The sequence below is a fragment of the Protopterus annectens genome, chromosome 8.part0 (genome assembly GCF_019279795.1).
Source record: "Protopterus annectens isolate FY-2018-M chromosome 8.part0, PAN1.0, whole genome shotgun sequence".
Taxonomy (NCBI): domain Eukaryota; kingdom Metazoa; phylum Chordata; order Ceratodontiformes; family Protopteridae; genus Protopterus; species Protopterus annectens.
In genome coordinates, this window is record NC_056741.1 from 1,781,373,844 (window position 1) to 1,781,397,587 (window position 23,744).

The following is a 23,744-nucleotide window of genomic DNA, read 5'->3' on the forward strand; positions in this document are numbered from 1 at the left end:
AACTGATATAAACTGGGGACACTATGATCTACCAACCAACCAAAGCTGGGGAACACTATGATCTACCAACACACCTAAGTTGGAGAAAACTATAATCTACCAACAGAGATAGGGTGGGGAACACTGTGATCTACTTACTGACCTAAGCCAGGGAACACTACAGTCTACGTATTGGGATTCACATGACCCACAAAGGTATGAATAATCATACTTCCCTACCACAGATGGGTATCTCATATGATGCACATTAACTGATAATTCAATCTGCAGAGGCAAAGGTTATGTCCTGCTTACATTATGCATCTCTAGTGCTTCCACATACTCAACAGTAACTGTGGTGTGTGGTGTGGCACAGTGGAGGTACTACAGAGCTTGATTCATATCAGATGGTAGTGCAACATACCCTTGCATTGATATAAGACTAGATCATGGTCAAGCTAATTCCTATCTATGGTGGGTCTCCACAGCGATGGCAAGGTATCTCACAGTTGATGCCTACATTTTGCCCTAGCATACTTTGAACTTTAACTTTAGAAAGGCATTGTGCAGATGGCATTGTGTATATGTAGACTCTGGTATCAGTAAGTCTTTCCTACTCCTGAAACTGGGCTGTTAAATCTATGCTGTCCTTCCTTTTTATGCTATTGCTCCTGGTTCTACCCCCCACATGCACATACATATTGTTCCACTAAAATGAAAAATGAGGCATTGCAAACATACTCTGGAATTGCCTTTGATTTCATGACCCCCCCCCCCCCAGCTTTCTGCTTGCCATCTAGGGGTTTGCACTTTCCACAAATCCTACATTTTCATTCTAGTAAATTTATAGGTAAGTTCTAGGCCAGCTGCCCTTGCAAGCCATTTTAAGCCTAGCCAGTTTCCCTTCCAAAGGTGAGAATCAAACCTTTTACCCTCTGTCTGTGAGGTAAACATTATATCGGCTCCCAACTAGTTGCATTCATTCCACTACCTTTGGCACTCTGGGGTTCTTGACATATGTTTCATTCTTTGCACAAATGATTCAAGCACAGACATAACAGTCCTATATAAAATGCTTCAGTGTTGTGCTGTTTTTATTGCATATTGAACTACCTCACATAGACATTTCTCTGTGCTTACTGTTTGTTAAATACAATTATGGTTTTCTACAGTACACTTTTGTCATGCAATCACAAAGGGCAGTTTTGTCCTTTGTAAACAACTATATTGTAATTCCTGGATCTTATCCAGCATATATGAACAGATGGAAGCCAGTGCACTTAGTTTTTGATTACCACTTGGTTTACTATTAAGATCTCACATCACCAAACTAGAGTATGTATCACCACAACCATTCCTTGAAAGTCGGCATGCTGAATACTGACATCAGGTACAAACAACATCAATCGCCAAAACTTCCTTCCACTCTTGACCCAGGAAAAAGTGTTAATATAAGTCTGGAAGAGGGCAAGTTTAGGCAGTCAATAATGACCGTATTCAACATTCCAACTGTTGACATACAGGATTTAGACAGCTGGACTCAAGTTTTGGAGCAATGAGTTTTTTATGGTACACTCTTTGTGTGTAAATTCATACTTTTCATAAAATTGACTTTTATTCTACATTTCATAATAATGGTGCTATATTAATGTGGATTAGTGCAGTTTATGTAAAATAAATAATAAAAGGAAATGCAAAATAAAAGTGCAATACAGCCAAAGAAGTTTCAGTAAATCTGTGACAGTTCTGTTCCACCTTTTTTTTAAATAGCAAACTGTTTATGATTGACCACTGAAGGAACAAAGTATAATATGCTGTTAGAAATGTTCTGATCCCATAACTGCATACACTGTTATGAGACTGAACCACTGTCCTTTCACCTCCACTGTTTGTGTTTCACCATCTGTACCCATAATAGTTTGAAGACATGCAGTGCTTTTGAGAAGCAAGTTTCATGTCAGGTGTTTCCATTCAGAATCTAATTAAGATTAAATTGGTTTAACAGGTTTAAGCAGTGACTTAGGAAATGCATGCTTTTTATGCTGCTATTGGATGGTAATAGTTCTCTCACAGCTTATTGGTCTTCTTCTCTTGCTCTATTTGATTTGCCTTTTCTGGTGGTATTTTTTGGAAAGTATGGCAATGAAGAAAAATTCCAGGAAACGGAGCACTGATTCAGGAATTGGGATGGGAAAACTAAGCTTGTCCAGTGAGCAACGAATGGAGCAATTACAATTGCTTTTGAAACAGTATGATGAAGAAGGTGAGCTTTTCAATGAGATGAAACTTGTGCTGTATCTAATCATATAAATGTGTAGGAATCCAATTTATTTAGTTTCCTATTGACAGTCAAGAAGAATGATTCTATATAAACTCCCCTCAACCCAAAAATGTGTCAAAGCATGTAAGCCTGTATATAATTTGATGGTAGTATATACAAACTTGGCATACTGACCTGAGTCATTTTGCACTGTGGGAACAAAAGTGCTTAATAAACTATGGCTGTATGGCCAGGTTGAAATGCCTCGTTGACTGACTTTTGGTTAATCTGAGTCCTTTGGTATAATGTGCTTGAGTAAGAAAAAGCTTACTATGACTAATGACTCTTTAGCAACTACTTTTCAAGAAGGCCCCTAGTTCATCTAAAAAGGCTGGTTAAGTAGTATCTCAGGGGGAAAAAATGGTTTTACAGAGATGAAATATTTTGGATTATTTTCCAAACAATATACATAATTTGAAGTCAACACCTGTTTCTTCACTTCAGTGCCAACCCCCCCCCCCCGCAACATGTTCCCAATTTATGCAGTAAGGACTATGTAGATGTAAATAACTTAAGTTTTAAATGTATGAAAAGCCAGCTACCGTGGCTGCCTGGTCCACTGTTGGAGTGGAGAAGGATTCAAGTGCAGCTACAAAGTACATTTTAAATGATGTACGAGGGTAGTATTTAAGGGTCACTTCATTTTCTGTCGGTATTGATGTTGTTGTATTTCAGTTTAGCAATCCTTTGCAGGATACTGGCCAGAACCGTTGAACTGTTTTATATAGCTGTAATTTTGTTACAAGTTTCTAATAAGTTTCCCTTTGTGAAGACTGAAAGGAAAATCTGCTTCTAAACAGTCTAATACTTTCTCTGTGCAATGCTGTATAGCCTACTGCTAGGATCATACCTCTAAACTGTCCAGATTTTTGCCTCAAAGTTTGTCTGTTCCTCATAAAATTTGTGGTTGTTTTGCAAATCACTGAGATGATCTAAGGAATTAAATTACTAAATACTGACATGCATTTGACTTTCAGATTTTATATCCTTTAGAAAATGCATTTTAACACAAACCCTGTTTATTCTAGCTACTTGATAAGTTTATAAGGGCAATATTAATCTGTCCCAATTTTTGAGCCTTTGCCCCCCATTATGTTCTGCTTTGTACAGATTTTTTTGGGCTAAGGGGTTGAGAGGTATGGACAGGATCCCTTAATTTGGAAATCTTGGCATATACTAGGAGCCTTTTTGTGTTGGGAGTCTCTTTTTTTGACTGAGGTGCTGCATTCGTCTCAACTTCTTGGTATAAGATTTCAAGACAAAGCCAGACAGGGCGCACACACATCTGTGATCTTGAATACTGCTCTTACAACTTAAAAAAAAGTTGGTAGAATATTGGGTTGATTACATTTGCTCTGAAGGATTTGAAATAAGAAACTCACTGTTATTAGTGACTGCGGTCTTTAATGACTTGACAAACTAAAAATGAGGCAAAAATCTGGGTATTCTGGACAACTGAGTAGTGTGGGTGCAAGTCCCTTATTGAAATTTCCCTGCCAGCACTTCCTCCTCCTTTGTCACAATGCCATGCCATCAATCTGTGGCAAGAGGTCCGCTGTAGTAGCGATTCATTCCAATGGCGTTGAGTTTGTAGAACATTGTCTGCTACCCTATAGAAGCAAAAGTAAAGCAAATGTGACAGTGACTTAAGTGTTTAATTTTTGTGCTATAGGTGCATGCATGGTTTGCAATTTTATTGCTCCTCTCACCCCTAAGTGAGAGTAGTCAGATCTGGAAAAAGCTTGTACATGAGTGTTGGGCTCTGACCTCTTCAACTCTATGTAATCACTGTGAGCAAACGTGAAAGATCCTCCATGGAAATGTATATAGCATCTGTAGGTAGTATGTTATAGGATGATGCTTAGGACGAAGACAGATTGCACTTGCTGGTGTAGTAGGTCTTGTAGGGAGCATAGTTTCTATGGCAAAGGCTAATGTTTAGTAATACCAGTCAGTAGACTGCATATTTTTGCAGACTGCTTATAATCTTGCTTACTCTGTAAGCTTTAGCCTTCCATGATGGTTTTCATCTGATATGTAGTAGAAATCTCCCTGCTTCTGTGATCCAAGTACCCTTCTCGTCATATAAAACTTCCTAGGCTAGAACAACCCCCCCCCCCCCAAGACTGTAACGCCCTGCATCCTCAACCCTTCACCCCTCCAAGAGTGAAAAGCCCTGCATCTTTCTGCCTCTCCTGTCCTTTTCCACTAAAGTTTTTCAGACTCATGCAAAGCATAAATCTAGACCTCTAATTAGCATAAAATATTAACAGTACAAAAACGGGACCAAAAATGCAAACAAGTGAACAATAAAACATTTTTGTGCACCTGTTTATGGTGGGCAGACCCCCCCCCATCACCCAGACTTGTATATGCCAACTCCAAAATAGCCTCTTTTTTTTTTGTTTCTGTCAGGGCTCTGAACTGGGTACTGACATTTCAAATGGTTATCCACATGTGAATGGGTAAACCAGGCCTGAAAAAAAGGTTATGCTCCTCCAAAATAGGTACAGTTGAGGTCTGTTAGGGTCCAAGAAGTTCTGGTTTGTTGGTTGTTGTCATTAAATGGGCTGTTTCTTCAAAGAAAGAAGGTTAATGTAGGGGCTGTAAGCAAACTGGCTGTACACCAGTAAGTGGAATCGAAAGAGACTTTCTTGCCAAGAAAGTAATGCATAACTAGAAAAATAGGCTGTACAGCAACTAGGGAAAGCTTGTAGTGTCTCTCATAAGCATTTTTGAAATTTGTCCCTCTGTCTGCTCCATAGTCCTAACTTTTCATAATTTTCTTACCTTGATGTAAGGTTCCCATGTATATTCCCTCAGACTTCCCTATCAAAGTCTTACTCAGAAGGCTTGGATAGTTTAGGAGTTGATTCTGTCAATGGGAGCACATGACATAATGAGATCAACTACAGGCTTTTCCCAGTTGTACAGCTTGTTTTCTTTATTGCATATTACTTTCTGGTCACCTGACTATCGTGCAGTTGGTATTCTTAAATTTTTCCTGATTTTTTTTTTTTTTTTAAAGCTTGCATTTGCATGGCTGAAAAGTGTTTTAGACAGTGCATGATCACGGTGCACTTTTGTCAAGTGTGCTGTATGCTTTTGTGAATCCTGCTATTGTGTACAGGAACCTGAGCTGGGGGGGGGGGGGCAGGGTGAAGTTCCCTTCATTTGAGACATGGAGGAGACCTGGGTGGGTGAACTGCTCATTCTGCCTCTTTGCCACAATGGAGACTACTGAAACAGAAAAATGACAAAGTGAAGCTGAAGTTGTGTGGTGTAGCTATACAGGATTGCAGAAGACTTTATATATTAAGCTAGCTGTCCATGTGGCCTATTTGAAGCTTGGCCAACTTTTCCTAAAGGTGTGAATCAAACCCTGCATCTTGACATAATGGTTAAGGTGTTTACCTGACTGACAACACCCAAATGTTCCTTGCTTTTCAGTGAACTGGCTTTCTGGTAGCCACTAGTAAAATGCCTATTGCACAAATATTTTCATGGAAGGAAATGCCACTTAAATTTTTCTATAAAGTGAAAATGTAAATCTGTAGGATACTTATGCATACTCTATTGCTCAATTGAAAACATTACTCCAGCCACATTGCTTGTATAAAGTTTGAAACACTGATAATGGACCTGGGTTGTAAGCAACAGACTTCTTGAAATAATTGCAACTCATTGGATTTCTGACTAGTGCTCGTGTATACCTTGTGTAATATCAGTGGGAAGTCACCCCCCCCCCCCGCCAATTTATGCTGCTTCAGAAATCATGTTCTGGAGCATGCATAGTTATTCAGAGGTAGTGCACATTAATGCTTACTGTCTATGAAGTACGTGTTACTCAAGTGTTTTCTGATAACTGAGGACTTTGCTAGAAGGAAGTCTTTGATTACCCCCTTGTAGTAAACAATTTAATTCTACCAGGAAAAAGCTACTGCATTTGGTTTGCTCACTACATAATGAAGAGGGATGTCTGGTTCATAGGTGTGTACTAGGCTAATGGCCCTGGAGCCTTTACAAGCCTAGCCCATAGATGTGCCCTAGCATCGTGCTGCCCGACGTTGGTTCCCCAGTACCTCTATCAAGTAGAGCCATTGGAGTGATCCCCAGGGGAACTTTCTATTTCCCATCCACTCATCAAGATTTCTCTTTAAGGTGGTCTCAATCTGTACTGTCCTCGCTGTTTTTTTTTTTGGGTTTCTCTGGTATGGCTTCCTCCAACATCCCTAGCATTCGTGTTGGATTACTAGGCAAAACAAAATGAGATTTGCAAACTTCATGGAAGGCTGTAGTTGTTATCGGGGGGCCCTTATAGGTATCTGATGCAAACTGACAGCGCATTGGTTGATTTCTGCTCTGGTTTCTTGTATGCCGGCAGAGCAGAAGCAGCTGGCATGCGTGATGACTTGAAGTGGGGAAGGGTATTAGTGTGGATTTTTAAACCAATGTACTTAAAGATGTTCCGTGATAGAGATGAAAGTGCTCAGCCATTCATGCTGTATGATTTTCTTTTACATTGGTCTGTCTTATTTTGGAAAGTATTCCTGGCCAGTGTTTTTGTGAGACTGAATTCATAATTTTAGATTGGATTACATGGTTGGACACTACATGACCCTGTTTATTGGCTGCATGTTCACATGTTGTAGGAATCCACAGTGTGTGAACATGCAACCTGTTTATTGGTTGCATTTTCACACTGTGGATTCCTATATTTAAACCTATGTGCAGCTTGTATGCTTTTGTGCTGGATGTTGTGGTTACAAATCTCTTGCAACTTGGGCAAGACTATTTTGACCATTGCTAATTGCATTAGTTTTTTTTCCCTCTTTTTATTACCATTTGATATATCCTGAGAAATTTAAATAAAAATCAACATCAAATTCTTTACCTCAAGTTTTGATGTGCTCATGAAATGCATTGGAAGTCATATATGCATAGGATTACTACTTTTTTGGAGAAGGGAGTAAGTCTTTGGTATAGAACAAATTTGTGGTGTACAAGACACTTGCATGATCTAGAGTATATATGGTTATAACTCACAAAGTGTGCCTGCATTACTGTACTATGTAGCAGAAGTATGAATGTACTGAGCTTGTGGTCAGCTCTGGACTTTACTGCAATTAGTTAAATTGCTCACTTACTAACTTGCTAAAATTACTGTTTGAGTCTTGCCTAAGAATGTATTCTACTTCAGAAAATTCTTATGAAATAAGAGAATTGTTATACTCTACAGGAATTGACCCCCCCCCCCCCCCCATGTGCTTTGCAGGCAACACTGTACTGATGCGTGTGTTGATTTCCTGATGACTGTAATTCCCAGAGGTGCTATTTGAGTGTTCAGTCATGGCAGATGCACTTTTCCACCAAATCAGAATATTGCAGTTAATTGAGGGTCTGAATTGCATTAATGGAAGATTGTGGTTGTAATGTGTGGTCGGTGCAAAACGAGTTATTCTAGTCCTTTGGGAAAATTAGTTCCAAAGCTGTAAGTGGAATACTTTTACTTGCTATGTTTTACAATCAGTTTTAGGGTAGCATGCATGTTTAGTAATTAAAGTGGTGTAATTCTACAATTATTATCTAGAATATTGAGTAATAAGGTTTGACATATCCAGTTTGAAAGGTATGGATTAGTAGAGTCTTGTCCATTTGTGTAATTTTAATGAAGGCATAGCTAAAGCATTTACAGAATTTGATTTGGGTCTGTCAGGGCTCTTGTTAGCCTTCTGATCTTCATGACATTTTAGTAAGCTGTGCTAACCATACTCTCAGCAATTTCAGGGTTTTAACTCTTCCAGCTCATTCATTAGGGCCTTTGTCCCTGAAAAATGTTTGGGCTAATCCTTTTGGTATGGATAAGCCCATGCCCAATAAAAGCTGTAATCTGTTCTGCTTGCATACCTGCCAGATTAGTTTTACATTTTTCTGTCTTTTTCTCAAGAGATCTTAATACACAACTGTAAGCCTGCTGCTGCACTGGTTCTTTTGTGGTTGGTTCATGTGAGAACCACAATTTTTGTCCATTAAATCTGTTCTCACTTTGGCTTGATTTAATTTACAGCTGCAACTCCTTTATATATTTCTACACTTTAAAATGTTACCTTTTAAAAGCCAAGGTGCCTAGCCTTGTTTTTCTCTCTGTTGGAGAACTGAATATTCATGACTCATTTTGGGGATGTGGGAAGATAGTAGCAGAATGAACACAGCAGGAGGAAATATCAACTAACAAAAGCTGTAATCTATCTTCTGTTCTGCAGCAAGCACAGAATTGCTTTTCAGAAGTGTCCATGAATGCATTCACTAGGTCTGAATGGTTTCTCAAGATCTCTAAGCTTTGGGTCAAGTAGCCTCCTCAATGTGATTCTTGCTGTGTGGTGGATTGTAGGCTGCACTAATTATTTCCTTGTGTTGTCTTGACTAAAACATATGGCTTTGATTTTCTTCCTTTAGACATGGGGACTACTCATCACCCTTGGGTTTTGTCACCCAAATGCCCTGATCAATGCTTGTCCTTTGATAAGTTTCTGATGGATGATCATTTGACTCAATTTAAATATTGATGCCAAATATACAGCACATAATGCACGTCATGATTGCTAGCCTTTCTGGCTCTATTCATTGTTCAAAATGTCCACGTCCATTTACATCCATACACTATATAATCTTGTTTTTAAATGCATGTGATACCAAGTTTCCTGGGCTAAAACAATGACCCCTTGCATCCCATGTTAAGGTAGTTCTTGTTTTTTAAAGCATGCGATACCAACAGGCAGCGCACTCTTCTTTGGTGCTGAAGACTTGAGTACTACTCCCACACTAGGTAGACTGATAATATTGCAGTGCTGCACTCTTGAGCGTGCTGTCCTTCAGATGGAATTTTAGGGCCTCTTATCTGCTTGAGTTGGTGGTAGTGCAGGTGATTTGTAAAAGATCCCACAGCAGCTGATGATAAAAACAGTAGAAGTTTTCCAGTGTGGTGGAAAATTTCCCTTAGTGTAAATACCACCTCTGGTCTCTCTTGGAAAGAAGCCTACTAATCTAGTGGGACTAAGTCCACAAAAGATAAAGTAAAACTATAGTATGGCCCCTTCCATGCCATGTTTAAACTATCCTTGTCACCTAATGCATGAGATTCCAAGGTTTCAGGTATATAACCCTTGCAATATGGCTGCAGTTTAGCTAGCAATGTGAAATTCCCTCACAACGTGAAGTTGGTACTCTCTCCTTCATTTTACTTCTCTGCCAAGGTTCTCAGACTTTCTCTGTAGTATAACCAATTTCTGTGCAACTAATTTCTGCACTTTTTCAGTAACAAAAAATGAAGTATGCATTGTTGCAAAAGTCAGAAAAAGAATAGCTGCTCTGTAGTTAGGTCTCTGGTATAGTATATTGTTGCAAAAGTGTTTGGCCAGTCACTTTATCCTAGATGTTGTACTCGGTTATGTTTTTACAGTCTCTGCATTTCAAAATGACTTCATACAATCTTGTAAACTTTCATTTCATAGAATAAGGTGAAAGAGCTGGTATGCTAATGTATAGCATGATGTAATGCTAACTTTATATCCTTCAATTCCCTCCCTGACAATTTGTCCACTTAGACTTCCAGTTCCACTCTAGACACAGAATCAAGAAATTCTGGGTGATCATTTGCTTAAGCATGACACATGCAGCTGGTCAAGGAAGACTAGGGTTGCATTCAAATGAGGTCTAACCTAAACTTGTGGTGAAAAATGGTCACAGGATCTTTGGACCATAATGGCTACAGAAAAAAAAAAGAGCAAGATCAGTTTCCTGGCCTATAATTGCAGGAAGAAAGAAATATCTGCCTATCTGTATGGTGTCAGGACTGATGACACTCACAGATCTAATTATCCCCAAATTTTTTTTTATTTATTTTTTTTAAAGAACTAAGCAAGGTCAAATGACATGGGAGAATTGAGGATGCAGCAAAGTTTATGGGGTATGCAGGATGGTTGTGGGGACTTCATGGTTGCACTATTGTATGATTTGATTCTGGTGTACATTTGAATATACAGTGGGCACTTCATTTTGGCCTCAACTGAGTCCTGGAGCCAAACCAGAATGATTATCATTTTTCTCTCTTACACTGAAAGAGCTTTTGAGTAGTGTAGGCCTCCTTGAATATTTAATATACTTATTCCACTTTCTTTCTCTTGTTGCACCTTACAAAAATCTGGAGACCCTTTGTTCAACTTTCCTTTGGTGGAAATGTCAAAACTACAAAACTTTCACTCCAACCTGATGATCTTAAGGCTGTACAGTTGGAAGGCAGTGTTTTTTGCCCCCCTCCCCCTGGGCACCTGAAGGGTAGATCAGGAAAATGGAGGACATCCCATGAACTTTGGAATAGTATTGAAAGCAAAGGATAATTACAAATCTTTGTCAGGAAACAAACCTTGCTCTGAACTTGTACAGAATAGAACATCCTACTTAGTGAACTATATAGAACCAACATGTGCCAGTTGTCAAAGAATGCTTGTGAAAGGTACTTTTCAAAACACCATAACATAAATCTGCTGCCTGCTGAACAGCAATAAACATGCACTCATGGACCCACTCCTACAGCTATTCAACCTGACCTTGGCCACTGGCCTTGTCCCCATGGTGTGTTGCACAGCAGTAGTGATGCCATTTTACAAGGGTATTCCAACTTGGGCTCTCTAAGCTGACGAGCCTAACTTCAACAGCCATGGAACATGTAATTACTGACTTGATAAACTGAAACTTTTTAAAAAAATCTTTATTTGATCCCAAACAGTTTCTCTGTTACAGGTAGGTCCTGTCTAATGAATTTGGTAAACTTGAGACAGTAACACAAGGTGTGGAGCATTCATGCCATCTATGCAGTGTAGCTTGACCTTGTCAAAGCATTTGATATCATTCCACATGCTCCCAAACTGATCCATTTGTAGTGAGGAGTTTAGCAAATTGACTATGACAGAACCCATATACTGAGGACACCAGTAACTGCATATGTTACTCATTGCAAAAAATGAGGATCTGTTTAACCAAGTATACAAATGGTAAACTGGGTCTCCTCCTTGAATCCCTTTCTGACGTTTAAGAGCTACGCTTTGGGCTTGCAGATAACTACTGGTGCACAGAAAATGGACTAAGACTCCTTTGCCTGCTTCTCACCTTTGATTGCTGTTACAGTTTCTTTTCTGCAGTGGTGCATTGCATCCTAGCAGTGTGAAACTGTGGTGAGATTATCTCTGGTAATAGGGGTTCACTTAACTGGCTATTTGTCATTCTTGACAAAGCACTTACTGAAAATGTAGAACTAGCTGCTTGATTTGCTATTGTCTAGCTTCATAACATCTCCCTAAATATATATCTGGGTTTACTACAGTAGTTTTCTGCTCGCCTGTTTGGCAGTGCCATATATACATGCAGGCACCTTGAATTGACACCTCTGTAAAAAATAAAACACTGAAATTTCATTTTCACTAATATCTAGTTGCACATGAGATGCCTCTCAGCCGTACAAATTTCACTGAATGTCCAGTTTTTTGCCTGTTAAATTTTGGTCCATTTTTCATAAAATCGTTTTCTGGCAAATTAGTGGCAATTCTCAGACTTCACACCCTTCAGAAAATACATGTTAATGCAAAACCTGTTCTAAGTTTGTAAGAGCAATATTGTCCCTATATTTGGGCCTTTGTCCCACTTTTATGTGGTTTTGTCCAGATTTCTTGCTCCATGAAGTTGAGGTATGTTTTGCACCATGACAAGCACTGCCCCCAGAGGTGCAAACAAGATAACTTTAGACATTTGCAGAGAATGTAGGGTAAAGAGTGTGCTGCCATGGATATAACCTTCCCACTTTATCCACTACCAACCTGGTGTATATGGGCATTCGGAAGCAATGTAGAAATTGCCTCATGTTTACTGACTTATGCTAATTTTCAAACTGATGAGGTATGTGAGAGAGGGATTTAAACAATGTTACTGGAAGCCGAGCTCTTGCATTAAAACACTTAACCTGAATGAAGACAGAAATTATCTGCAGTACAAACACTCCACCCTTCAAACAAAGGTAAGCAGAGACAAACCCACATATATGCTGAGGGACTTAAATGTAACCTTCCTAAATCTGAAAAACTAGCTAGATGAATAGCAAATGCCTCCTTTTCAAAACACATGCATACTGACTGATCTCATGGAACCTCTACTTCTAAGCCCATAAGGCAAGCAACCACACAATCCTCCATTCTGGTCTTTGGAGACTCTTGTGTGAGACTGATGACCCTTCCACCAGAATAAGTAGGAACATTGGTCAGTTGCTTTTTCAAGACCAGACTCCATACCTCCAATCGTCATTGGACCACAAGTACTAGAGTGACGTCCTTGTGAGTGTAAATGACACGAGACCTGGCTGCATCCCTAGAGCTCTCCTTACCCCAGACTAACTTTTGTACAGTCACTGAGATGTGTTTTTTTTTTAAAGCCACAGAGCACCCTGGCAGTGCAAGGCTGTAATGCCTTCCAAACTACTACACAGAAAGGGATGAAGGTGGAAGAGTCTCTCTTGATGGAAATATACTTCCAAGACTAGTCAAACAGGATGATGCACTTGAGTTTCTCTCTGTTCAGATCACCACAGGCAAAATCCATACCACTTGTGAGCTGTAGGCCTCCTCTGAGCCAGGAAATCCTTAACACACATTTAAGATTACTGAAAGCACTCTCCATACAACTTGATACCATATTCATGGGTGAATGATTCCCAGTAAATAGTGGGGTAATGTACGACACCAAATGAGTATGAACAGAATTGTCTGTTTCTGTGGACACACTTCCTGGACCATATTGTCAGTACACCAACCAAGGATGCAAACCTTGTGGATCTGGTTCCTACTAACCTGGGACAGCACTGCACACCCCTAGAGTATATTTAAAAATGAAAGCCTCCAACACCAGAATCGACAACTATGCCAAGGCTAATTTCCTACAATTAAGTGAGAAAGAACATGGTGAAATGAGGAGAATTTTGGCACTTTGTTTTATATATTCTACTGTGCTTCTAGTTCCATAAGTAAACTTGTATATAAAAGGTAGCTTTTGTATTTTGAACCAAGTCTAGGGCCCTTTCATTTACAGTTGTGGCAGAAATGTGCTTTACTGCCAGATTAGAGTCTCCTTTTAATCATTTATTACAACGCTTTCCATTCCCACTCCTTCTCCAGGGATGCATTATACATACCTGGAGAAGCGTACCTGCCATAAACTCTACAGCAGAAGGAGGAAACTGATGCGGATTAAGGAGAGGTCCCAAGATTGGAGAAACTCCTCCTTTATCAGCCTCAACAAAAAGTTGAGATACCTCATCAAATCCTCTAAAGCTAGCTATGAAAACAGAATTATAGCAGATAAGTAAAAAAACCACAAGGCCTTCTATAGTTATGTAAAGAATCTCCAGAGCAATACCCAGATTTGCTCTGAGTTACTGCACAATGGTACCTCCTATACAACAGATATTGCCAATATACTGGCTGACAGATTCAGTGCCAACTTTACCCCCCCCCCTCAAGGGACCAGTCACATTACCAGTGGATTGCCAGGCACCCAGTGTTACTGCTGCACAGGTTAAAACAGTGCTGCCAAGGCTATGAATACAGCTTCTATGGGACCTGACAATATCCCTGGTTTGCGCTCTACATGAGCTACAGAGTGAACTGGCACCTCACCTGTGTGCTCTGTTCAATCACAGCCTCACCTCAGGCTTTGTCCCTACCAAATGGCGCACTGCTACAGTCCTCCCTCTCCACAAAGGAGGAGCGACTACAGACCCTGTGAACTATTGACCCATTAGCCTGATAAGTCTGATATGCAAAGCTATGGAACACATCATCATGGACCTAATAAACCAGGATATAGGGAATCTCCAAACTCTGGATCCCACGCAGTTTGGTTTTGTGAAGGGTAAATCATGCTTGGTCAACTTCTTTTGAGTCCGTCACCAGAGCTGTGGATGAAGGCAAGGTGGTTCAGACAGCCTATCTTGATCTGGCCAAGGCCTTTGATACCATTCCCTACTCGGGAATCATAGAAAAACTCACTAAGCTAGGCATAAACCCCTATATCACTAGAAGGGTTGCAAACTGGCTCACAGGTAGAACCCACAGTGTGAAAGTACGGAGTCCAAGTAAGACTGGCAGCCAGTCATGAGTGGAGTCCCATAGGGTTCAGCCCTGGGTCCTTTCCTGTTTAGTATCTACTTCTCTGAAGTCCAGGCCAACACGAAGGGACTCTGGCTGACAAAGTTTGCAGATGATTGCAAGTTGGGAGCTGTTAACTCCCAGAGTGATGTTGGCATCCTACAGAAAGGCCTCGCTGAGACCAACGACTGGTGTCAGATCCATGGCCTTAAGCTCCATGCCAAAAAAAATCATCCTCTTTGGGGGAAAAACCTGGTTCCCATGAATTACCCCATTGGTAGTCCACTGAACACAGAAGGCATTATAAAAGATCTGGAAACACAGGCTGACAGCAACTTTTCGACACCACATTGCCACTGTGGTCAGAATGTCCTATGTGGCACATCTCATTACTAAGGGTTTTGCCTCCAGGAAGAAAGAGGTCATTTGTCTCCCTCTACTCTTCCCTCATTAAGCCAATTATTGAGTACAATGCCTCGTTTAGCATGTACCTCATTAAACACCTGCAACAACTGGAGAGGTGGCAAAAGTACCTCACAAAGAGGATTCTAGGCCTTAAACATTTGTCCTATATGGACAGACTCAAAAACTCCAACTATTCTGTCTCATACCGCCTACTTGGAGGCGATCTTTGCTTGACTTACAAAGCCATGTCTGTCCCAGCTCCGCTAGAAATGCTACATCTAAAGAAATCCCAATCCCTCCGCACCACACGCTCCAGAGACCTCAACCTCATTACGGCAATCAACAGAACATGCTGGAGGGACAGGTTCATAACCCAGAGATTGCTCGTGCTATGGAATAGACTTCCTATACATGTCAAGCAGAACACCTCACTGGCCCTCTTCAAGAGAAATCTTGATGAGTGGATGGGAAATAGAAAATTCACTCCAGTGGCTTTACTCGACAGAGGCACTGGGAACCAAGGTCAGGTAGCATGATGCCAGGGTTATCCTATGGGCTAGGCTTGTAAAGGCTCCAGGCCCATTAGCCTAGTACACACCTATGAATTTCTTTAGGTAATCATTACTTGACCTTGATGGTCTATACACTCCAATTGTTAATTGTTCCAGGGTTGGGGTTATCTTTATTAAACACAAATATTTGTACACCCCTATGAACCTGAGTGCCCACCCAGCAAACCGGTATTGCTCTTGTGTTAACCTGCCTTGCCACAAATTTATGTCTCATCTGCTTGGAGTGCATATTACCTCCTAGGAGTCCTGAGTTAATCCTCTTCTATTTTTGGCAAAAATCTGAACTGCAAAATCTTGAGTGCTGCTGCTTTGAATTTTTTTTTCATCATTAAATCAGTTTTAAAGTTCCCTAATGCTTGAAATTGCATTGTGAAGGTAATTGAGTTTTGTAGCATTACACTCAAAACTATTATTTTTTTACATCCATGTGGTTGGCAGTGCCCTGTACAAACGCTTAGCACCCAGAAAGTAAATTTTATTTATAAAACCTCCCTTGGAACTGAAACCTGTAACTTGGTGTTCCTAAAACAGCGAAGCCATTATGCAGACAAGTGAAGAGCAGCCAGTTTGTACATTTAAGCAGCACTACTATCAAATCTTAGCACAGTCTAATATTGCCAAGCACCAGAGACCACCCAAGATGACATCTGTATAATGTAGTCTCAAACGTACAGTAGCCCACCCAAATACAGGTCCAGACAGCATGACTATGCAAGTTCCAAATATCTCCCTAGACAGCTTGGTAGATATCTACATTCTGAAACCATGTCTGATTATTTCATCCTTTAAAGAAACATGTGAGATGCACATATACAATTACAATGGAGACAAAAATCTCTTGTACAAAGAAGGTTGTCAAGACAATGCATGTGCACACCCCCCTACCACATGTAGATCAACTTATGCTGAGGCACTAAAATCTTCCAAACCTCAGACATCCTAAGCATATAAATGTCAACTCCTATCCTTCGGACTCAAAAGCAATGCTAAATATCACATTCGCACCTTTACCCAGTAGAGCCCCAAGAGCAAAGCCAAAAAGGCAAGGAAACGCATTGCTCACAATTTGATTCTTGTCATGGAGAAACTCCATTGTATGATACAGGTGCCCCACTCACCAGAGTGAACAAGACAACTGTTGCTCATCTTTAGCCAGGATCCACAAAGTTACACACATCTCTACACTGCATGTACCAATATGATTCTATTATAGCTCAAGTGGGTATTAATGACCTGATTTCATGCCTCCCTGGACTATTTGAAGAGGAAAATGAACGTGGGCAGGTATGTGCCTTGTATTGAGCAGCATTCTACCTTCACAAAGGATGATGTCACAGTTGAGAGCAAATTATGATTGGCTTAGTTTCTGGTGTCTTTCCATTGGGATTCAATATCTGTCAGCATGGTAAGACATGGTTAACAAATTACATTGCTTTGCAAAGGCTGGCCCTGCACCTGTTTCTGCTAGGCTTCCAAAGATGGGCAAAAACTTTATCCACGCACCTACCCTTAAACTTAAAGGTGTTGCTCCTTCTTTAGACTCCTAGCATTGAGCAGTTTCATACCCTAAAAGCTCTATGTACATCTGTGCCATTACCAAGACATTATTTAAAGTTGCAGAAACTGCTCTGGCAGTGTAGGGGTTTAATGCCTTCCACACAAGACCATCCACTGCAGAAGGGGACAAAAGGTGGTGGTAGGGTCCCTATCTTGGCAAAAAGTCTAACTTTAGGTTAAACGACATGCAAATCCCCATAGAAAAGTCTATACCTTTTTATCCTTGCAACTTATAGGTCACCCTCTGTTCATAGAAGCCCATAGCTTGTACACAACTGGAGACACCTGCCATTAAACCATTTTGTGAGAGACTTTCCTTCTGTAGACTTGGAAGTGTACATTGTCTCAGACTCGCAGGAACAATGATTCTAGAATGGGAAATGTACACGGCCTCAAAATTGCACGCACAATGATTCTGGACTATCTGGTCAAGGGTATTTGTATTCGGTGTCCACCCAGGATACTGACTGATATGAGACTGTGCTGCACCCCCATCCCCATGTCAAGTCTTCACTGGTGAGGGCAAATCACAAAGCTATCTCCTTTGACACCACAAGTCAACTCTGTTAACCCCAACAAACCCTGCAAGACTTTTGCCCAAAACAAGCAAACCACACTGGTGGAATTCTAACACTTATTGGATATGTTATTTTTATATATATATATTTTTTTTTTTTTTTAAAGTCTAAATCCAACATGGCCAATTAAGAGGCCAAGATACCCTCACAGGCTAAAGACAACCACAAGACCTTTTACAGCTATGGACAAAACCTCAAAGGTGGCACAGCAGCACGCTGAACTGCTAGTCATTGGTGCCACCTTCACTGCACAGTGACCATAGCATTTGTTGGCTCACCAATTTGGCTCAAATTTCACCCCTGCCTCCCCTCATGAAATACCTACTTGCATAACCCCCCCCCCCCCACTATTAACAGGGAGCAGGTCTTGGCAGTGCTCACAAAGGCCATAAAACACAACCTCAGTGTGTCCCAATAGTATCCTGTGATGCTGTCTAGCTTGAAACTTGAGTCCAACTTCAACTGTAGCCTCAGAACTGGCTTTGTTCCACAGGAATGGATGACTGCAATGATTCCACTATTTCACTATGATGGACCATCAACCATCCCTGGAAACTATAGATCATTAGTCTGACTATTTTTACAAATCAATTCTGGAAGTGATCAACAAAGCCATAAGCAAACTTCAAACATTGGACTGTATCCAGTTTGGCTTTCTCAAGGGAAGGTCATACTTACTCAATCTGGTGGACTTCTCAAAAGAAGTTCAAGGCAATGGATGAGGGGAGAGCTGTACATGGCACCTTCTTGGCCCCTCACTAAGGTATTAGAAACAATACTCCACTTGGGTATAGTTGACAAGATCACTGAAATTGGTGCAAACCCCTACATAACTGGCTTGCTGACAGGACCCAAAAAGTCAGGTTTGAGACCACCTCCACTAAGACTATGCACCTGCAGGGTACCTCAAGCCTCTGTGCTGGGACTGCTCATATTTGGCTCCTACTTCTGAGCCAAAGGCCAATGTCAGGAACCTTTGTCTGACCCAAGTTTGCTGGGGACTGAAATTGGGAGCTATCCTAGATTTCCTCTTGATGAAAATATCTTGCAAGATGGTTTAACACAAACAACCGTTGCCACTGGTGCCCAAAGTCTTGGGTTAAAACTCCCTGCCAAGAAGAGTATTACAGTGCATTTTGGAAAAACTCCAAGTTTGGGTGGTAGACATCTCCATTAGTTAGCCGACTTAGTAGTTGGAGATCTGAAAACATGTGTAGACAGTAATCTGGCTTTTGACCAACATATGACCAAGCTAGAATTGCTTTACATTGCCCATCTTTATAAGGAAGGGCATGGCATCTAGGTCCAAGGAAGTCAGTGCCACTTCATTTCAGCCCTTGGCAGACCATTATTCAGTATAATGCCCCCCTGATCAGGCGTGCAACAGTTCAAACCCCCAAAAAGTTACTTAACAAGAGAACCCAGTGTATAAATGCACAGGGCTTTAAGGTTGTCCATATAGGACAATTTCTATATGCTCTTATCCTACAGTTGAGTGGCAATCTATGCCTGGCATACAAGGCATCCTCTGAGCTCAGTCAGTCCTTTTGCACATCCACAAAACTTGTCAGAACCACTAGAGCCAAGGGTTAAATTTGTCTTGTAACCCGAGACACATTGGCAAGATAAATGTCTGAGGATCTCGTGCTCTAGAATAGGCTCTCCATCCATGTGAAGCAGGGTTAGGGATGAACTCTTGACCAAGGGATGGGAAATTGGTAATTCACCCAGAGCTGGCCTCTGTCTCTGACAGTTTAGGCATTACTGTCTGCCTCTGTCTAACATACTCCCCAAAATACACCTACTCTAGAAACTTCTGAGTTAATATAAATGCCCATGATATGCAAGGACAATTGTTTTTTTTTTTTTTTTGACAAGGCGGGCTTAAAACTACCTGGTGGTGGTTGGGTCATTGGTATATACCTGGTGGTGGTTGGGTCATTGGTATATATACTGGGGCTAAAGTGCAGTACTGTCACATTTGGTAAATTAGTTCCTTGGCCTAGCTTATAGAGAACACCACTCCAAATGGAAGCTGTTAGAACTTGGAATGTGTGCTCTCCTTTGATCATTATGGATTTTCTAACCTCTGTAACTATCTTCCCAGCTGTTGGCAAAAGGGAATGCTCCAAAGAAGTCCTTGGGCTGGATCACTACAGAACAGATGCGCGTCTTAGAATATAATGCTTATTTTGGGGATGCATCTTACTAGATGGATTTAGGCAGTTGGAGAGAACAAAGGGGTGTGAACAACCCTCACTGGCCTAAAATGTCTGAACCTAGGTCTTTGGGGTTCAAGACATCTTGTTTCCACAAATCCAAGCAGTGCACTGAACACTTGACTGAACCTGCTTCAAAGAAATGCTGCTAGTGGCAAAATCTAGCTTTCACATTCTCTTGTCTCTCCTGTGAGTACTGCCCTCGAGTTGCATTTCTTGCCTTACTCAACCTTGTGAAGCTTGGAGAATACTTCATATCAGACCTTCGTGCTGTACAGAGGCAGAGTTTGGAAAATATGCTGCAATTTATAAGCCAATAATGTGCTGAAAGTACTTTGGGTGACTTTTATGCTTACAAATTCATATTGCATGCTTGGCTCAAAAGTCTGGTATTCCCCCTGGAAGATCTATAATTGGGAACTAGGTAGCTTGCAAGTTTAACAGAAGTCTACTTTGTAGTGCAGCGCTGTTCTGAGACAGCCTGACTTCTCCATTAATTCTCAGTTATTCACTGCAAAAGTTGAATTTCATTAGAAAAGATGTGCATTATGAATTGTCTTGTGTAAGCAGTTTAGCCAGAAGACCCAAGACTAAAGCAAGGCATGTGTGCTCTCCCTCCTTCACCATGATTTCCAGGCTATGGCACAATGACGCCTTATTTTTTTTTTCTGAAGGGGCAATCACTAGCTTTGGAGAGTTGCTAAAATTGGCATCTCCCTATATGCAGTCTTGAAGATAAACCCTGTCAAAAGAATATTTTTGTAGAGGGATCAGCTTTACAAATTGTAGGTCATTGATGTAAATGGACTAAGGGCTAGTCCACCTACCTAGTTAAACTGACAACACCTCATTCAAATGGCTTTCTGTGGATGTGTATGTAACTTCACTCCAGGTAGTGAGGCAATTCTGGTAGGTCATGAGCAGTCAAGGAGACAGTAGACCCTCCCCCCCCCCACTTCTAACCATAGGCCAGTTTCTATGGTCATCTGAGCCGCCTTACTAAAAACATGGTTAGTCACCTTGTCCAGGCTTGCTTTCCATTTAAGACTTGAGATGGGACAACACCCTGAAAGTAGCTGTCAGATGGAGTTGAGGAGACACAAAGGTACTGGGTGAGTATCGCTTGGAATGCTTTTTATTTGGCTTGGTGGGAATGCATTTATTGCAGTACTATTTTACCAGGCTTTAAAAACAATGTGTTGTCTCTGTCTTATAAGCCTGTGTATCAGATCTGGAGTTTTCTTGTGTATTTGGGGGAGAGGAGGGTTGACCTTTAACCTATTTTCTTCTGCCTTTAAAATCTCTATTCCTTAAACTCTTGCTCAGTTGCATGTGGTTGGAAATCTAAGTACTTTAGGGAAGGCTGTGCTACTTGAGACTAGTGTGCTTCTTTTGAACAACTCCTTTACCACTGTCTCTCTAAAATCAAAGTATTTTCATAAGGTTTTGGGCTGCAAAAATTACTATGTTTAAATCCTTTGCCATTCTGAAACAAGACTTATCACAAGAACTGTTAAGCAATTAAATTCATCTGGCCCCAACAGCAGTGGTTATTTGCCCCTTGTGGCAACTAACTGGAAAAATTTGGAAGGAGTTGTAATGTTGGCAGGTATGGGTTTTCCCTGTGGAACTTGGAGCAGAGTGGCCCTTGCAAAATGTTTACACCCAAAATTGCACAATTAGGATGCCCTCTTTAAAGTTGGACAGCTTAAATCACTTCAGTTGCTGCACAGGATTAAGGTTGTTAATTTGCTTCTTGCAGTCTGGAGGGTTTGATTGGTTTAGCTTTCATTTTGTCTGTGAGACTTGGAAAGTTGCTTAACCAGAGAGTTGTCCCAAGCAGAATCTACTCAATGTGGATCGGTGCTTTTTTCCTTGCTAAACACAAACTGAGTGGAAGTTCACTGGATCTTTGCTTGCCCAGTTTCCAGTTGTCTGGTATAACTTCTGAGGTTATCCCTTCTATGGTGGTAATTGTCTCATCAGATTGAAGCAATTTCATAGGTTCATGGGAGATGACTAGGCCAACTGCTCAAGCGTCCTTACAAGCCTAGCCAGTTTTACCCAGATGTTGCCTAGATGTTACCCAATTTTCTATCCCTAGGTGAAGGAAAAAGGTCAGCAAGCAAGGTTTTGATTAGTTTGACTGCCTCTGCCCATAAGGAACATGAGTGCCACCTAGGAATGAATTTTGCAGTTTTCCATCCACTGGTCCATTTCAAGCTCATTAGTCACTAACTAGCATGTATCCTTTTTGTGCCCACCAATGCTAGACCAGTTTGTTATTGGAGAGTCTTACAATTTCCCAGGAGCATTGGATTTGTATTGGGAGACCATGTTTTGGGGTAAAGTCAATGTGTGGGCAGAATTGGGGTTAGAGTATGGTCTTTAGGGGGAAATATTCCCCCACTTACAATGGTGGTAGCCTGTTTGTTTGGTTCTATTGGACCAGGTATAAGGTCAGGAAAGCCAGGTACTGAATAGATCAGGAAACTTGTTCTTGGCTTGCTGGGCACTATCTTGTTAGATTCGGCTGTTAGGCTTTTCCAGGCTATCTTTGAGCAAGTTATGAGGTCATGGATCAGATGTCATTGCACAGTAATCGATGCTGGGTTCTTTCATTTCATGATCCTTGGAATTACTCTAAAATCATTATCCTTTTACTCTGAGAGGCTGACTGTGGAGCAGTTACTTTAGTTCTTTTGTTCCATCACTAAATGGGTGATTATTGGGGTGGGAGGAAGAAGGCTGAAGGGTAAAGATGTATGTAGATATGACTGGCAATAATACCATTCCTTCAATCCTCTCATCACCTGGTATAAATGGTTGGTCTTGATGGTGAAATTATTCTACTGTAATAGACTGCATTGCATCATAACTTTGCCTGGATGGCCTCTGTTTTCTCTCTTCTGTATCACTGCTTCCTTTGATCCATAATGCAGAGAATTAAGTGAACTGCCCTTGTTTGCTTTTAATTCTTTTGGATCCATGTAATTTTAAAAATCATACTTTTCAGGTAGACCTATAAACTTCAGGTTTACATACTTTAAGTACTCTAGCTTCATTTGTAGCTCGTTTTTGAAAGGAAAAAAGTCATTGTGAAGATGGAGAGAACCCCTTTCGTCGCCTTCTCTGTTTTGGTACTGCCAGTCTTTGCCCCAAATTTTATAAACTTATCTTTGCTGTTTTCGTTGACTCGTATGCCCACTGTGGTGAGAACAGCTTTTTAGAGTTGTGATATCCAGGGACTGTGGGCACTAGTGCTCTCCTGTTTTCATTAAGCTGTCATACAAGATCACCCATTATATTTGATATCCAATTTGCTTTACATGCTACAAAAGTTGCATTTTGTGGATTTAAATATCCCATATTTTAGAACAGTATGTACCTCCACAGTACAACTTTTTATTCGAGCTGCTGTTACCTCCTATATGCACTTTATTAATGACATGTATAGCCAGTCTCAGTTTGTCTGAAATGTATTTTTTTGTTCTAGAGACGATTGCTAAATGTTGCCAAAGGCATGCAAGCTGGCATTGGTGTAATCAATATCTTGGGATAACCTTTTTATTTGAATTCTGGAAATGTCACTAACAGAACAGATGCAAGTCAGGTGGTCATGAACTATGGTATAAATATCTACAAGGTCAGATGTTATGCACGACATTTTGCATGTGTTAAAACAGGGTAGACTCTCTTGGCTGTATATTTGAGGAATATTCACTTTTGGCTATGGATTAAATAAACTTGGAATGCACAAATGGGCCTCCTCCCTAGAATCTCTGAATCATTTTTTTTTTCTCTTGGCCAATGTAATGTGCTCACACAACACTTTTTTTTTTTTTTTTTTTTTTTTTTTTTTATTGGCACATCTACCTAGTAATGTGCATGTGGGGCATTGTACATGGGGCAAACAGGGCATTCAC

At 40.7% G+C, this 23,744-nt stretch overlaps 1 protein-coding gene across 1 annotated transcript in view; it reads left to right on the forward strand.

The window, feature by feature from the left end:
• Positions 1 to 2,013: 2,013 nt before the first annotated feature.
• The window catches only part of LOC122808122 (borealin-2-like), a 268,638-nt gene continuing 246,907 nt past the window's right edge, over positions 2,014 to 23,744 (forward strand). The window contains exon 1 of the mRNA XM_044079090.1: positions 2,014 to 2,242. Within this exon, the coding sequence (XP_043935025.1) occupies positions 2,032 to 2,242 (211 nt within the window). The 5' untranslated portion in view covers positions 2,014 to 2,031. The remainder of the gene's footprint in view (positions 2,243 to 23,744) is intronic.